At 36.2% G+C, this 17,068-nt stretch overlaps 1 protein-coding gene across 6 annotated transcripts in view; it reads right to left on the bottom strand.

Moving 5' to 3' along the window:
• The window catches only part of LOC135198484 (voltage-dependent calcium channel subunit alpha-2/delta-3-like), a 585,611-nt gene that overhangs the window by 49,601 nt on the left and 518,942 nt on the right, over positions 1–17,068 (bottom strand). For 4 of the 6 annotated variants that reach the window (XM_064226069.1, XM_064226067.1, XM_064226068.1 and 1 more), the window contains 3 exons: positions 1,037–1,072; positions 794–829; positions 120–137 (listed from right to left, as the gene is read on the bottom strand). The exons of 1 other annotated variant lie outside the window; for it this stretch is intronic. In XM_064226069.1, the coding sequence (XP_064082139.1) occupies positions 120–137; positions 794–829; positions 1,037–1,072 (90 nt within the window). The remainder of the gene's footprint in view (positions 1–119; positions 138–793; positions 830–1,036; positions 1,073–17,068) is intronic. One more of the 6 variants, XM_064226071.1, reaches the window with a different exon arrangement.

Genomic DNA, 17,068 nt, shown 5'->3' with positions numbered 1-17,068 from the left:
TACAAAGAACTATAAGAAAAGCAAGTATACCTGTAAAGAACTTATGCAAGAACAGAAAAAATACGAAGGTCATGTCATTCAAAGAGCACTAAAAGAAAAGAAAGAACTGAACAAATTACCTCTATTGGAAACTCCAGCTGAAAATTAAAAAGACAACATCAGAACGTTTCTAAAGGAAATTAAGAAACAAACCAAGAAAACAATGATAATATGAATGATGTTTAGAGATTTCACTGTCATGTGTGCAACAGATATCAGACAAGATATAATGTTAGGTTTTGCAAGACTATTATTGAACATGTGAGTAGCAGCAATGCACGAGTAAATAAAATGTCAAGAAGCAACAGTTTCTTTATTGACTAAATGATTTTCGGGTATTTTTAAATCCCTTGAAAAAAGGTAACTAGCAATCAAGCAGCCAGCTTGACTGAAACAGGTTGCTACCAGTAAAGGGACTCCTCATGGGCTACTTTGGAATAGAGGGTGGTACACAAAAATACAGTTAAGTCAAAAAGGGTGACAGCTTGCATATTCTAGTATGATTCTACTTGCAGGAAGGAAGGGTCTAACAGCCAAAACATCAGTAGATGTAAAATGATCACATCAAATCAAAGAATATTCGGTGACTAATCTTGGTGAAGAAATGATGGAGGGCGAGTTTAAGGCATTCAATTGGGGCAGATTTTTTTTCTTGCATATTTGCTCCAGTCAATCTTAGCATCAGTTATGTTCGCCATCACGCAAGTGGTCGAATATTTTAGAAAAGGAATGTTTTTGATAAATTGTGTATTACCTTTTCTGACTTTTTCTCTTCAGAGGGAGTCGGAGCCTAATACCAGATATGTTAATGGCATGAAATGGAAAAAATGATTTTTGAGTCTACCACAAGCATATTTCACTGTAAGCATAACACTGAACAGATTTCTTTTGTTCTTAAATTTTTGCTCCAGTTAATAATATTGTCATTTATGTTTCACCAACATGCAAATGGCCAGGTAATGATAAAAAGTAATATCATTGATTAAGTGTTTATTACCTGCTCTACCTTTATGTCTTCGGTGGTGGTCGGTGTCTAACACCAGATATGTAAATGGCATGAAATGAGAGAATCAGCTTTGAGTCCATCGCAAGCATATTTCAGTGTACTGCAACTGCTGTCATTAACACAAAGTGGCTTTCTTCTATGGTGAATAAGGAACGGGATAATGAACGCCCTTTAGTCTGTTCTATCCACTTGCCTCACAAGAAAGAGCGAGAGAAAGACAAAGATACATACAGAGACAGAAATCATCCACATAAAGCAGCATTCATTTACCTTTGAATACATACGTGAGTTTTAATTAAGTTGATATAATGATACAACTTCATAAATATGAGTAATAAATGCGTATCTGTAAAAGCATATCGTCTAAAATACCTATAACACACTAACAGGCAACTCTTTAAAGCCCTAATATGATTCTAAATCAAATTTAACATACTCAACCCAATTTATTAATTTTTGTCACGTGAACAATTTTGCAAAAAAATAACTTCATGTAAAAGCTGTTAAGTACATAATCTAAAGTGCTACAACAAATGTCAGCCCTATGACACTGCTCATACAAAAATCCTATAAAAGTTAAAATTTACAAAATGCATTGTTGCAAAACGTAGGCGCAAAAAAATTACTTCCAAAGAATTTAAATACACTAGATGGTTTATAGATTCAGGACTTCAAACCCTTATAATTTTCTTCACTAATGTAATTCGGTAACGATTTTCACTGATGAAATGAACTACAAGACTTGAATCACAAAGATTGAATTTTGTCAACAATGCAACCAGCGCCAAAGTTCCCTTAAATAACCAGCACAATAAATGGGACTGGACACAAACATTAATTCACTGAGACTGGATGATTATTGAATTCAAACCTTCTAATCTGTTGAAAGCATTAAATTTTTCGTTGTAACTCATAATTATTGGACCCAAAGATCTACTGGTTCATTATACTAACGTAAAATAAACCAATTTAATTTCTTATCCATAAAAGTGTCATGCTGGAATGTCACATATTACTACGTATGGCTGTTTTGTAAGACTGAAGACAACAACACAATTTAGTGATGCTGTTTATTTAATGACCCTTTCCACAAGGACCTAAAGTATTCACATGTAATGCTTCTACCAAACTTGTAAAACCAAATTCTCCTAGGGGATACAGCTTTAATTGTGCCATGTGCACCATGCTATAGACAGTACATACTCAAGTTTCTTTTCAAATTCCCTCTGGCCCCAGGCTACAATCCTCTCTGCTTTTACTTTTTGCACTCAGCTGTTCCTAAAAACTCCTTTCTACTTAGCTGTCCAACTTCTTTAACGTTTCCATGGACTAACTTTAATAATCTTTCATTAAAGAATAAATGCATTGGGTATGCATTACGAGTCAAAGAATGTGACTCACTAGTTTCTTTAAACTACTTGAAAATAATTGTACGACAAATTAATGTCAAAAACGACAAAATAATGCCACTCTTCAAGTTTGCTACTCTTATTCTAAGTATGTATGTGCGTAAATCTTGAAAATTACTGGCAGTAACTGGAAATCAGCTACAATGTTATAAAACCTTGGACCAAATGGATGGCACAAGAAAAAAATTAATATGTCTTAGAAATTTTGGCAAGAGAACTTTAGTTTCCCTCAAGGATACACAAAAAAGCAACATTTAATAAATTCCTTGAAATACAGCTAGGATCATCAACAGCCAGGTAAATTTCCAATTGCATCATACAAAGGTGTCAAATACCTTTGGAGAAAAAGATTACTAAATTCAAAATCTATATTATCAGACAATCTCTTGATAGGCTCAATAAAAGAACTATTTGACTAACCACAAAAATATCTAGCAATGGCAGAAATAGAAATACTATAATCATAGGCATGAATACAAGAAGATAAAAAGAAAATCTTATGACAAAAATAATAGAACGCCTTCATAGTGGGGATAGATAAGTTTCCAGGATGGGCAGAATGAGGAATTACAGTACTAACACGTGAATTCAAAATGAAAGGTTTAATTGCTTTCATGAATATACTTCCAACCGCTCTCCTAAAATGAAGTTTTCACTAACTTGGTTTCAAGTTGCGTGGAATGGCTTGTAATAAATGTAAACTCTGAAACACTAGACAATTTGTTGCTCATTATACTGTGTTAAGTTTTGGCTCCTTTCATCTGCATCCTCATGTTACTACAGGCATTCCGAGGTTACAATGCTTTTCAATTATATTTATCAGAAATTATTTCCAGGTTTATGATGCATGTTCCAGGGTTACGATGCTTAGGACTCCAAAATGTCAAAATAATCAATATTTGAAGTTTTTTTATGAAAAAATGCAATAAAAATGCAGTTTACATAGTTTTAATACACCCAAAGCATTAAAAGTAAGGTTTTCTTAGGATTTGACGATTTTCAACGATGTTCCAGTTAATGACGCTTTTCAGCTTACGATGCGTCTCAAGAACAGACCCCCTGTCGTAAACCGGGGACTGCCTTATTCAGTTCAGTACACATATTTTCGTTATAAAGACAAGCAATTTTACTACTCACTTATTCATTGGGTACCCATCTTGGGTGTTTCAAATTTTACAATGAATTTAATGGAAAATCTATTTCTAAATTATTTTCATTGTCTTGTACATTGTTGAAGTAGTTCATGATATTACTGTTCTTAAATATACATAGTAACTTTGCTTATTAGGTACCATGATGTACTACCTGAACTTTTTTCCCCAGTATAAGAAATGACTTCATGATTTAATGTAATCGGAGATTAAACTAAAAAAAATACAAGACAAGAACAAACCTGTATGTTACTGGGAACTGAATGGCAATAAATCTTTGTTCAATAGTCTTCCAACCCAAATTACAAAACTAAGTAATCTGACTATGCTGATTTTGTAGACATTAAGGTAGACTAAATGACTGATTCCTTGTACTACTTGATATTCCAGTTTAATCTTAAATTTGTGAACACTATGAAAAATGTGTAACCTAATGCTGAGAGTTTGTTTGGACTTGAAAAATCTACATACACATATCTCACAAAAAATTTACACTAAAAAATCACAGCAGCAGAATACATAATTTAATATTTTATCAAACTGACCATCATTTATCCATTTTGCAGTCTTCATGAATCCTACACAGGTGCCTATGGACCATGGGTTCCAGTCAGGCAAGAACCTCCCTTTCTGTGTAATCTACTTTATGGCTAGGAAGTTGTTTCAAGTAGTTTGTATTTTTCCTAGGTATATAAACTAAAGCCTTTTTAAGTGGAGACTATCTCTCATGTGTAACGGAAGACCTGAATGAATGTAGCTAAAAGGTTAGCAGTATGGTGGTGCAATGAGATGTATGTGTCCAGAGAAGATGCTTCAGTTGAATCTTTTGTATGGAGGCCCAAGCTGGATGGTGGAGGTGGGATATACCTTAAAAGGCTTCAGTTTGTATGCCTAAAATAAATACAAATTACTCTGAGAAATCTTGTTTATATTCCTACAGTGATACAAACTGATGCATTTCAAGTGGAGACTTATTCCTTAGGAGAGTGGTATGATAAAAGTAGCTGAATAAGAATTCCACCTCCAGGAAAATGTCCTTGGGATAAGGGTTCACAAGGAACATTATTCACACAAAAACCTTTGCAAACCTAGTGAAAAGTAGACCAGAGAAGCAAAGTTCTTGTAGGGGGTCCTACAAAAAGGAGGAAATTTCCACAGCACTACTTCACTCTCCATAAGAAGTGACACGTTAGTAGACAGAACACCCTGATACAAAAGACATGAAAACCAAGATTCCAGAAACTAATGCAAAAGTAATGGTCCGGAATTGGCTCTATCTTGTTACCTCCCCCATTGTGTAGGGTGGTAACTGAAGTAGACATAGAGCTGGTTGCTCATTATGGTACAAGTATACTCACCTGTACCTTACAGATGTTCAGCATGAACTTGACCTAGCTACAGCTCCAAAAGGAAAGGGAAGGAAGGGAACCACACACACATCACATCTACACCGCCAAAATGAACTAGGTACTGTACCCAGGCAAGATACTTTACTGTCTAAGAGAAGCTCAGGTGATTATGGCTGTTAAGCAAACATCCATTCCCATGCAGAAGGTGTCCAAGGGCTTGTGAGTGACGTCCCTCAGATAAAATAATGTAAAGGTAGCCAGTCTATACCAAACTGCTGCCTTCATCACCAAGAAAACTGAGGAGGCGTTCTTGGTAGCTAATGATGGGTCCACACCAAACTTCATGAGCTCTAGAAAGAGAAGGGATAGAAGAAACATCTCGAGAAGTCTTATACGCCCTTGAATAATCACACGGTGCATGATGGAGATACTGTTCATAGAAACCCCAACTGTGCATTTGCAAGTACTAATAAAGTCTCTTGCATTCTGGTGTGAATGCATGGGTCCTCTCTGTATGTGATACTAGACAGCTCAAACCATGCAAAGAACCATTTCATTTGGGTTGCCACCAATAAAATCTTGGAGAGAGGGAACTGAAAATGTCTCAAATCTATGATTAGACATAGAAGGGTTCTGAGTGTTGGACAAGATAAGAAATGCCATGTACTTCCTCCACTTTCACTGCTGAGGCTAAGGCCAAAAGAAAAAGGCATCAAAGTTCAATTCTGATCTGAAGCAGATAATACTGGCTGAAAGGGTTCTTTAGTGAGATTATGCAGAACCAGAGACATTCCATTCCAGTGGATGAAGTTCTGAGAGAGGGCAAGTCTGTTCAAAGTTTCTGGTAAACATAAACAATCCCGCCAAAGTGAAAAGATCCAGCCCTTCAGTGTAAATGCATGTGATAAGGTCTGCTATCAACTGAACAGAAGCTCTAAATGGAGAGGTACCCTTCTATAATACCACTCACAGAAAGTGGTCCACTTTCTCTAACCGATGTTGGCTGATGATCTACAAAATCCTGACATCTATTGATTCAGCCCTGCAAGAAAAACCTCTCTCCAAGGATATGCTGGATAGCCTCTACCCAAAGGGCAAGGGGAGAGAACAGAACTGATTGGCAGAACCTAAGGACATGAGGTTTAACAAAGAAGAGTGAACCATAGGAGCTGTAGATTTTAAACAAAGTGCTTTGAACTGGAAGAGCATCCCTCACCAGATGACACAGGGAAATTTCCAAGAATCCTGATGGACGGGGATCTAAAAGTATGCACCCTGAAGGTCTAAGGAAAGCATGAAGTCTACCTTTCTGACAAACTAACAGAATGAGGGATTTCTATTTTGAATAGAGCTTGATGAACAAAGAAAGGTGGATTACTGGTCTCTATTCTCTGGTCACATTTTCCATGAGAAAAAACCAGCTGCATAAGCCTGGATATGACTGGTCCACTATCTCCACTAAGCCTTTACTTGATAAGTCAGATTGGGACCTTTCTGGAAATGGAAATGCATGAAGGGAAATGGAATGGGACTGTTTGAGAGATGACAACAACCACTGAATGGCATCCCATAACCATTCTGTAACACAGACACCATCCAGGGTTCTACCCCCTTTGCTGCCATTTGGCTCAGACCTGAAAAAGGCAGCCTCCATACTTGTAGCAGCAGTGAAGGCGGGCAGCGAATTTCTCTTCTCAGTGGGGATGAAATGGGAAGCCGAAATGGCTGGGAAGAATCATCAGTCTTCTCAAAGGGTGCAAACCAAGTAGTTTGTTTAGCCTTTTGGAGAGGTTTCCAAGTGGTACTGGAGGAAGAGTGTCTTAATGGAATTCATGATCTAGGACCTGAGGTTTGTCCAAATGCTTAAACAACACAGCTCAGTTTACGACCACATCTTTAGAATCCTCTCCTTTTTGCTCAATAGCAGTGCCCACACAATGAAAAAAAAAAGAGGAACTAATCTACAAAATATTACTCACGAATTTGACCAAGGAGAAGAGGGTGAAGAGGAACGTCTTCTCATCTTCTTATCAAAAAGCACACTTGTTGTCCAATGACCAGAACTAAAGGTAGGCTCATTTAGAAGATCAGCAGGGAGAACAACTTTGACTCAGTTTGAGAAGCCCAATGTGACAAAATTTTAATTAATCTGTATTTTTAATAGCTAACAAACCTAAGGTCTTAACATTTAGATAAATCTTCTGGCGCCAGCTGGAAAGCAGTTAAAAACCAAAATTGTAATGCAGAGAATCTGTGGCATCTGGCATCCGATACATAGTTGAGGTGAAGCAAGTCAGACACCATGCTTTAACCTAGCGACGCATTAGTTTTTCTTCCAACCTAGGATAAAATACAAGAAGGGCAGCTAGAGGTGGGCAGTCAATGTTAAGACTTCAGGTTTGTTAGCTATGAAAAATACAAATTAATTAAAAATCTGTCATTTGTTCATACGCAGAACAAACCTTCAGTCTTAACATTAGGATAGACTCACACTTGGAGGGAGGTATGTGAATCCTGAACTGACTGTAGGTTCAGCACACCTGACCATTCTTCTTAGAAATGAGGATTCTAAAGAAGAGGACCTAAGCCTTTGAAATATTAGATATGTGGATATCTAACACCCAGTCCACTGGGTTTAAATACAATGAAAATTATCCAGATTCACTGCATATACGGAACAAACCATGTCAGCCACAAGAAACTGGTGGGTCACCACCTCTCATTCCCCTTGCTGGAGAGAGGATTTGAAGCTACTGAGAAGCAGATTTGTATATTGTAAGGAACATAAAAAGTGCAGTAACAGTATGATTGCAATGCTCACCTGCATCAAACCAGTTCCAGCATATGATGTGCCTATTCTTCAAACTGCCTGTAGCTAATATAAAAAAGATCAGTCATCGCACTCATTCGCTCTTCCACACTATTATCTTAGGCGAGATAAGAACTGTCCCACCTGGGCCACTGATGGGCTACACTTTTTGATCAGCCACTACTGGACTCAAGGAAATAAAGTCCAAAGACCTGTGGGCAACCTTCAGGTAGAAGAAAGTGAAAGTGGTTTGACGCAGCCAGGAACCAGCATTCACAATTCTATGAACAGATAAGATCTTAAATGCCAGGGAGGAACCTATTCCTATGATGTCATGTGCTTCTGCATGCACATTACTGGTGATAGAGGTTGATGATGTGGAGTAGGCTTGCCTAACCATCTGTAGCTACTGAAGAAAGGAGAAAAGAGAAAAAAAAAAAAAAAAAAAAAAGAGATCAGTCATCACACTCATTCACTCTTCCACACTATTGTCTTAGGCGTGATAAGAACTGTCCCGCCTGGGCCACTGAATGGGCTACACTTTTTGATCAGCCACTACAGGACTCAAGGAAAAAAAAAAGTCCAAAGACCTGTGGGCAACATCCTTCAGGTAGAAGAAAGTGAAAGTGGTTTGATGCAGCCAGGAACCAGCATTCAAAATTCTATGAACAGATAAGATCTTCTTAAATGCCAGGGAGGAACTTATTCCTCTGATGTCATGTGCTTCTGCATGCACATTGCTGGTGATAGAGGTTGATAATGTGGAGTAGGCTTGCCTAACCATCTCATGTAGCTAAATGAAAGGGTATTGTAGGACACCTCTTTCTTGACCTGGCTCGTGTTAACAAAATATCTACAACATCTAGGCCCTAGGTGACAATTCCTTTAGATAACAACACAATGCTCTGATGATGGGGCAAAGCAGTAACTCTTGAAGGTTCCTGATAACAAACGCAATACTGGAAGGAATGAAAAAGGAGAAAAATCTGTCATCATGAACCGAGGGAATTTGGGTCTTAGCCACGAATTCCAGGACAAATTTGAAAGCTGCTGACCCCAACTCCTTGTGTGTTTACATCATAATCCTGACCATGGAGCTCTCCAACTCTTTCCAAGGAAGCCAAAGTCTAAAGGAAAACTGGTCCAAAAATCAGTTTCATGCGACTGACAGCTCAAAGCTCTTGAACCACATAGAACTCCCAGAGAAAAGTGTTGTCTACACCTTTCAGACAAAGATGGCAGCCCTGTAGCCCTTGACAGCATAAACAGAAAGAATTTCCTGTTCTGAGAAAGATCTAGAAGATCATTATCTACTGAACAGAAATTCTGAGTGGAGGGATATCCCTTTATTGACACCAATCACAGCAGATAGCTCATTTGCTCTTGTGGTACACGGTTGATGAAGGTCTTCTGAAGTAGTTGTACATCTGAGTCGCTGCTCCCTTGGGGCCACAAGGAGCTACTAAGGTATTCCTGAGATTTTGGAACCCATTAGTACTTTGTTCAGGACAAGACGGATCAGGCAGAACAGAGGGAATACATAAACTTCCATGTTGTTCCCAGTCTACATGGGAAAGAATGGACACAGACTTTACTTTGACAATCTAAACACTTATGTGGGTCTACCAAAGTAGGAGACATGAAAAGGCTGAAAGGCTGTCCACAGTCCTCATATCTACACTACTCTCGTTTATTCTCCATAGCAGAAGAGACAACATAGAATGAACAAAATTAAGTACAAATAAAAAACAAGCAGAAAAAACAGAAATTTTAACTCAGCTACGTTCTTTTGAAAGCGGTGACAGTGGCAGCAGTTAGCTAGTCAAGGCTGAAAGATCACTAAAGGAAGGCGTTCTTGCTAGAAATCTTCTTTGAATCCACACTATTTCAACTTAAGGCAAACCTTGCAACTATGTACATTTGTTCAATCATTCAGTTGAGGAAAAAAGATACACTCTTCTTAAAAGGCACTGGTTTGTATCCCTGAAGAAACAATTTAAAGTCAAGGTCAGCTAAGTCTGGGAAGCAACTTGCTAACAGCACGGTAGACACATGAAAAGTGAAATTCTTACCTGACTTCAACTCATGGTCCAAAGGCATTCATTCATATTGCTGCCACTCAACCAGCAGATGATCATTTTATATTTGTGAAAGAGTTTCTAGGATTCATGGATTCATGAAGACCAATTATTAAACTAATGGAAATGATGGGTATGTGAGCCACAGTAAAGTTAAACCAACTTATACAATTAGGCTTGCTGCTATGTTTGATGAGTGATAAAGGTTAAGTAGAATCGCTCAGTTTAAATCTATTTCTACTTTCACAGGTGGACATTTCTGTGTGTCATATTGCAGTGCATAACATTTTAAGGTGCCAATGATAAGATATCAACAAAATACAATGACACCAACCCAATGAACTAATTATGGTATGTAATATTTTATAGCTGAAATGTGTGGACAATCTAAAATCTATCTGTAAACATTAGTAATAACACAGAATAAACAGAATGCAATCAAATTCAAATTTACCTTTGTGGATGAAAAGGTCAGCCACCATTCAAAATTCACTCCAACTTTTCAAGTAAATGATTTATACTTTACAATTAGTGTACTGTACTTAAAAAAAAAGACGACAGATATAGAATAATAGTACTGGGGAAAATAAGACTTTAAATGCTGATTGGATTTGTGGTATCTTAATTTTGGTAAAGACAAAAGCCATTGCAGTTCTTAAGGTTGATACAGCTCTTCTGCAGTATTTTTTATTTTCCTCATTTTTTCTTTTGTCTCCCTGTCCAATTTCTTTTACTGCCTTGCCAATTCAGCTCAGCTATATAAGAGTTGACAGACAGTACTTGGTTCATAGGTTAAAGTACTTTGCAATAATATAAATTATCTTTTATTTTTATGCTATGAAAGTGACTTTCACTTTATTTAGAGACTGCTGAATTAACCCCATACACAATTGCTCGCCTCCATATTAGAAAACAAATTAAATTAAATGCCTCGACTCACTGAAAATTAATCTAAAATACTACTATTTTAAAGTTAGGACATCAAATATCCTATTCTAAAGGCGGGTTGAAAACTAATCTACATATCTGTATCTTACAAAATTATGATAGCATTATGCCTAGGCACATTACATAAGCTACATTTTCTAACATTACACATATTACAAAGCTGCAACTGTTGTATCACAGTACAAGCAGAAACATAAATAATTAACTACCCATCTCTCTTAACCATTAGAGGCCTTTCTACAACTAAAGGTCACAGTGGAACCTGAATGAAGGGGACTCTATAATGAATGATAATATAACCCTGCATGACTGGTAGTCAAGTATCTAAGTGATCTTTAAACTCTTAATTATAACAATAAACACATCCTTTAGAGAAAGTGGTTAAAATTCATATCTATTTAAGTAAAAGGAACAACAATGCTTTAACTTAAAGACATCATCCACATTAATAATACACCAGATATGAAATGAAACACTTTCAACATAATTTGTAAACAATGAAAGTTTCAGATAACTAAGCAAATACTTGAACAAAATTGGACAACATCAGGAACATCATATCTGAATATGTCAAGTTTAATGAAGCCAGACTAACATATGTACAGTTAATGGCCAGTCTGCTCTCACTTAGCCTTGTAAGGGTTCAAAACCCAAGTAACATGGATTAAAAGAAGGCTTTTAATGATGGGTTTTCATTAAAATGAATTTTTTCTGCTATAATGATATGAATAAACACATACACATACGTACACAAAGATATGCACAAACGATGCACATGATACAAAAGCAATAACATTTACTAGGCTATCAACACAATTTTTGTAGTTATTCCTCAGTACATTACTGGATATAAGTTTTGCTACAATGACTGAATGAAACACATTACTATCATCAAAGATGGCCTTTGACCATCAATTCTATTATGGGTTATGTAACAGGCAATGGGAAAACTTGTTAATACCACAGAGTGAGAGACAATAACAGGGCATGACTAGTAATAAGGCAGCATATCATACATACATATATACATACACACACACACACTCACATTAATAATCCAAAGCGACCTTGACGGAATATAGATTCCAAGTTTAAACATGGATATGATTACTGCAGTCTTAAAACTGATCTAGCTTTCTGTCTCTAGGTTTATAATCATGTATTATACTTTATCAGCGTTGCAGCTGTTTACCCTTGCTGCTGTATGAAAGAAGCAAAGAGGGGAAACTTTCCTCTTCAGTAGAGAGCACCAATAAAAAATGCATACCAATCACACCAAAAGTCAAAAGAAAAATAAGTAAAAAAGACTAACAAGTCATAAGCAGTCAAAATAATCAATCAACACTATACACAAACTTCTTTATTCTGAATTTTACACGAGTTGCTGTAAAAAGCCATAAAATTGTAAAGTATTCAAACTTATGCTATGAGTTGTTATCTATTTAGAGGCTCAATATTTTCTGTTTTTGAAAACAGACAAAGATGGAATAGACAAATGGAAACCAATGGTTTATTTTTCTATAAAACAATGGAAACTTGTTTTGCAAATGCCAGATACCACTATGTATAAGTGTTCCAAACTACTCATAAGAATGCTCAGAGATCAAAATTAAAGAAACATCAAAACTAATAAAACCAAAATAGGAACTACCAAGAAACCCCCAACGTATGTACTAGCAATCCCAAATAAATAACTGAAAATTTAATAAGATCTGCACTTAATAGTCATTTCTTTATGTTATGTAGTAAAACATGTAATTCAACGACATGTTATTGTCATTATTATTATTTCCAGTAATATGTCAAAGGGAATGAAATGACTAACTGTGCATAAAATGTAAGTTTATGTTATGAAATCTGTCAGAAATTTTTAAGCTGTTTGTACATATACACAAATATATTTGCTGAATACTTCACTGGAAATGGAGACAATTCAGAATTATGTGCTTTCAGGTAACCATTATTAAGACGTCAGACAAATATTTACCTCTCCTGGCAACCAACTCTTCCCAACACCTAAATAATAGTCCAAAAGGCAAGTGAGGAATGAAAAGTTAGATGGATATCCCCTACATTCCAGTAGTTAGATGTATATCCTTTACATCTTAAATGTCCAGCAAGGAAACTAACACTTGACACCCTTTCCAAGTTACTGAAGCAAAATCTAATTATTACTGTAAAGAATGTAAAACATGTACACAACCACACTCATAAAGGGGAGTTTACGGAACAAAAAATTTTGTTAATATGGTTAGCAAAAACAATTATACTGCTTTCTACTGAGAACAGGTTTTATTGAAAATCTTCAAGAAAATTTTTTGTAAAGACAGTAACCAACCTACCAGGTAAAATAATCATTAAAACACTAATTGAAGGCACAGGAGATCATACCCTGAGATTCCTTGAATAAACTTCAGTCACTGGCCTTCAAGTTATGTAGGTTTATATTTTCTGTGTAGTTAAGAGGAGAAGTGGGAAAATTAATTTCTTGAATTATCAGTGAAACACCAGAGATTTTGTTGGCCCTCCAATTTCTGAGTTAAGAAATAATGTTGGAAAATTTTATATGCTGTAAAATTGTGATGGATTTATTTCTTTCATGTTCTTGGAGGTTAGATTTGAAGTTAGGGCCTACTCCCGGCAGTCCAAACTACCATCGAGGTGTTGTGATTTCTTAGGTTAAATACTTTTGTATCCTGACAAGTTGGGATACAGTAATTGTATTATTTTTAAACTTGGGCTTGCCAAATGAAGTTTTCAATAAAAATAGTTACCCCACCCCCACCAAAAAATAAAACTTTTGTGTACATAAGATGCCTGTCAACAACACATCATGACGATGTTCATTTCCTTATCTCTCATCCTTAGAGTCCTATTATACAGCTGCTGGAAGTTAAAAATACTATTCACTTAGCAGATCCTTAGAAGTCCCTAGCAATTATCATGTCTTCATTTATGAAAAGGCTTTCATTTTTCCTATTTTGTCTTTTAAGTAATGTATATTACCTACAGATAAACTTCTCAGTCACACAGCTAAGCTACATATCAAAATAACATCCTGTTTGTAAAATACGTTCTACGTGAGCATCTTCAATGATATGCAAGTTTCTCCTCATACTAGCATGAGCAAACTTCACTAACTGTCCGTGAAATGGAGTTAAACCCCCACCTGCACTGAAGGCGACTATACTCTTATTTCTGTATTATCTAAGCATAGATGCAGTATTACTGAAGGAAAACACATGATCAAGGTTTTGTAAAACAGTCAAAACTAAAGAATAAGAGACAGCATCTATCAATTTTACTAAATTATGTTACATGAGATGACTCGAAGAGAAAGGATATAGTTATGTTTAAGAAATAAGTTAAAAAAACCCCCTCCTGTAAATAAAAGGAAGCTCAACTATTCCATTTCATGAAAATCGAATGAATAAACTGGACAATAATCTGGCCACTGTCCTAACACACATATCCCTGCCTGGATCGAAGGGTTATGAAATTAAATGGGCAACATTTCATACACGGGACCTCCAGCTAAAATTCATGGCAGACGTAAAAGTAAGGATTTGTGTATATATTAAAAAATCAAAACGAATACAGTGGAAACTTGGATTTTGTACGATTCAATTTTCGTTGACTTTTTCTTACAAAATTCTGTCTCTGGTTTCTTAAGTCTCCTAGGATTTTGCACACTCGGAAACGCTCCTTCTGTGGCCCACAGCATATCTAGGCTTCGTACAGAACGCCCAAGCAAGCATCCCGTTTTCTATCGTGGCCCATTCTCCTTTTGTGTTCAGTGTCTTTTGTGCTTTTTTATTTGAGTGCAACTGCTAAATAAACAATCACGGGGCCAAAGAGAGTTCCAAGTCCCAGCCCTTCTGTAAAAATGACACGAAATACTATAGAATTTAAGAGAGACCTATTAGGAAAGTGTTGGAGGGTGTTGCATGCTGATCACAGTAAGAAAATGCCTACAAGTGCTGCTGTTGGTGAATTTAAGACCAGCACAGGCTGGTTTGAAAAATTCAGAAATCAAACAGGCACACATAATGTGCCTACTTCAGTGAAGGATATGTTTGCAAAGTAGAGTGATGAAAAGCTTTTGTGGAGAATTATCAACCCAACAACATGTTGTAACCCGTGTCCCCCTCATTTTTAATGACAATGCCGTATTACACTTTAGGCAAATTTAAAGACACCAGAAAAAATGTCTGTGGACAGTTTTGTTGTGCAACAGGGGTCCACTAACTCAAGTTGGTCCTAGTGTCAGTAAAATACGAATAGGAGAAGTAACCCCAGATAGGTCCATGATACTTGAAGATCTTCTAGTGGGGGATTCCCCTTCCAAAAAATAACCTCTCCTCCTTCCTCTCACTTCCTGTCCTCCATATGTTAACAAGAGTTTTCCATAAAGGTGAGAGAGATGTTAAATGTTTATTCATCCATTTCATTAATCATTTATTTTTATTTCTTACTGTTTTCTGTATGTAAAAGTGTTTATTCTCTATAAACTGTATATTTTGTGAATAGTTTTGGCTCTCTGGAACACATTACTTGGATTTAAATTATTACTTATGGGAATTAATTGTTTCGGATTTCGTACTTATTGGACTTCATGAAATGTTCTGGAATGGATTACGTATGAAAACCAAGGTTCCACCATATATCCAGTATCTGCAGATTTCATAAAAGACATTGGATGGCAAAAAATCCAATCCCCAGTAATGCTTCCATTCTCGTATGTGTACATTGTTCAGTGAGGTCACTGCGCACAGAAGACTGAGGTTCATAGGCCTTTCTTTCATCCCTGACTTTATTGTGGAGACCCAAAGCTAAGGAAGGGGAGACAGTTCTACTGTACCTTTACATTCCATCTCTTGTGGGGTATTGTGGGGTATTCTCAAGACCAAACACTGGTTAGTGCTCTACATCTGTACCTTCACAGATATAGAATTTCCAGGGAAGGTATTTATGGAGTATTCCTGGCAACTAGACATGTCAGAAATGCAGATTACCAGGGATTAAATTTTGTTCTGGCTTAGGAAGGTAATATTTTGGGCATACAATGGCAAAGCTACTGAAGTCAGGGTCACACAATCAATGAGTTAAGACCCATAATCACATCCTTAACTCCTAAACATATTTCAGGGATTAATGTGGTTTTAATACTAGATTCTTGGAATTATAAGACGATTTTTGTGAAATTTTAAGAGGTAATCGACATTTTTAGATTCTCCCACTATGACATCCTGATGGAAGTTGATTTCCCAAGTTTTCTGTATCTATGTCCGCACATGAATAACTTCCCTGGGAGATACCTGTTCTACAACCCCCTGACACTGAATTATGTACTTACCTTTATCTCCTATATCTCACACCACAAGATACTTCTCTGTTAGAAGTCTGGGTTCTTGTTAACTTGATCTCTCCTATCTATCAGAGGTTTGGCCACTACAGATAATGGGTTTGCTATACAACATGTAATTTTTTTAGGAATATATTTTTCAGTACCAACCTAGTATATGTACTTGCTACAAAAATTATGACTGGATTGTTCAAAACCAGACTGGATTGTCAAAACAGATCTGACATTGCATGCTCAGTACTCGACTACCACAGTACTTCTCCCAACTGAAAAGCTTTTATCTGGGAATATTTTGTGAAAACTAAAATGGGTATTAATAGAAATGAGCTTGTATTAAAAACATTACTATTTTGATTCTAAAAATTAACATACTTCATCATTTTTGATGAAAATTTTCCATGAACTAATTTCTTCCAAGAGCAGCATTCTGCTTAATTATAGCCAATTTAAAAAAAAACCCTGGTGAGGTAATTACGTAAAACATCAAAGCCTATAATCTAATGCAAAGTCAGTAAAGATTCATTGTGAAATATTTATTACCTATTTTTTGGAGAAGTAGAAAGTAATTTTGTATCTTGAACAAAAAGTGTTAAATGCCACAGTAATAAATGAAACAATTTCGTTTATCGAATTCTATAAACAAAGTGTCCCGTTACAAAAATTTGATGAAAACAAGTTGTGCTGTAAGTAAATTGTAGCACTACTATCTACAGTAGGTGTGATTTTTAACTGTTAACTGCCCTACTCATGAAGCTAATTTATCTTTCAAATTAGTCTTAGAAAATAAATAATTCAGAAATTCTAAACCACCTTTCATATCCTAACTTAATGGAGTGCGGCATGACATCTTTAATCCTTCAACCTACAGTACCTACTGTTGGTTTCATAGTTCCCTTTGCTTGTACTTCTAAGCT

The sequence above is a fragment of the Macrobrachium nipponense genome, chromosome 22 (genome assembly GCF_015104395.2).
Source record: "Macrobrachium nipponense isolate FS-2020 chromosome 22, ASM1510439v2, whole genome shotgun sequence".
Lineage (NCBI taxonomy): Eukaryota > Metazoa > Arthropoda > Malacostraca > Decapoda > Palaemonidae > Macrobrachium > Macrobrachium nipponense.
Note: the sequence above shows the minus strand (reverse complement) of the source record. Positions and strands in the feature narration are given on the sequence as shown.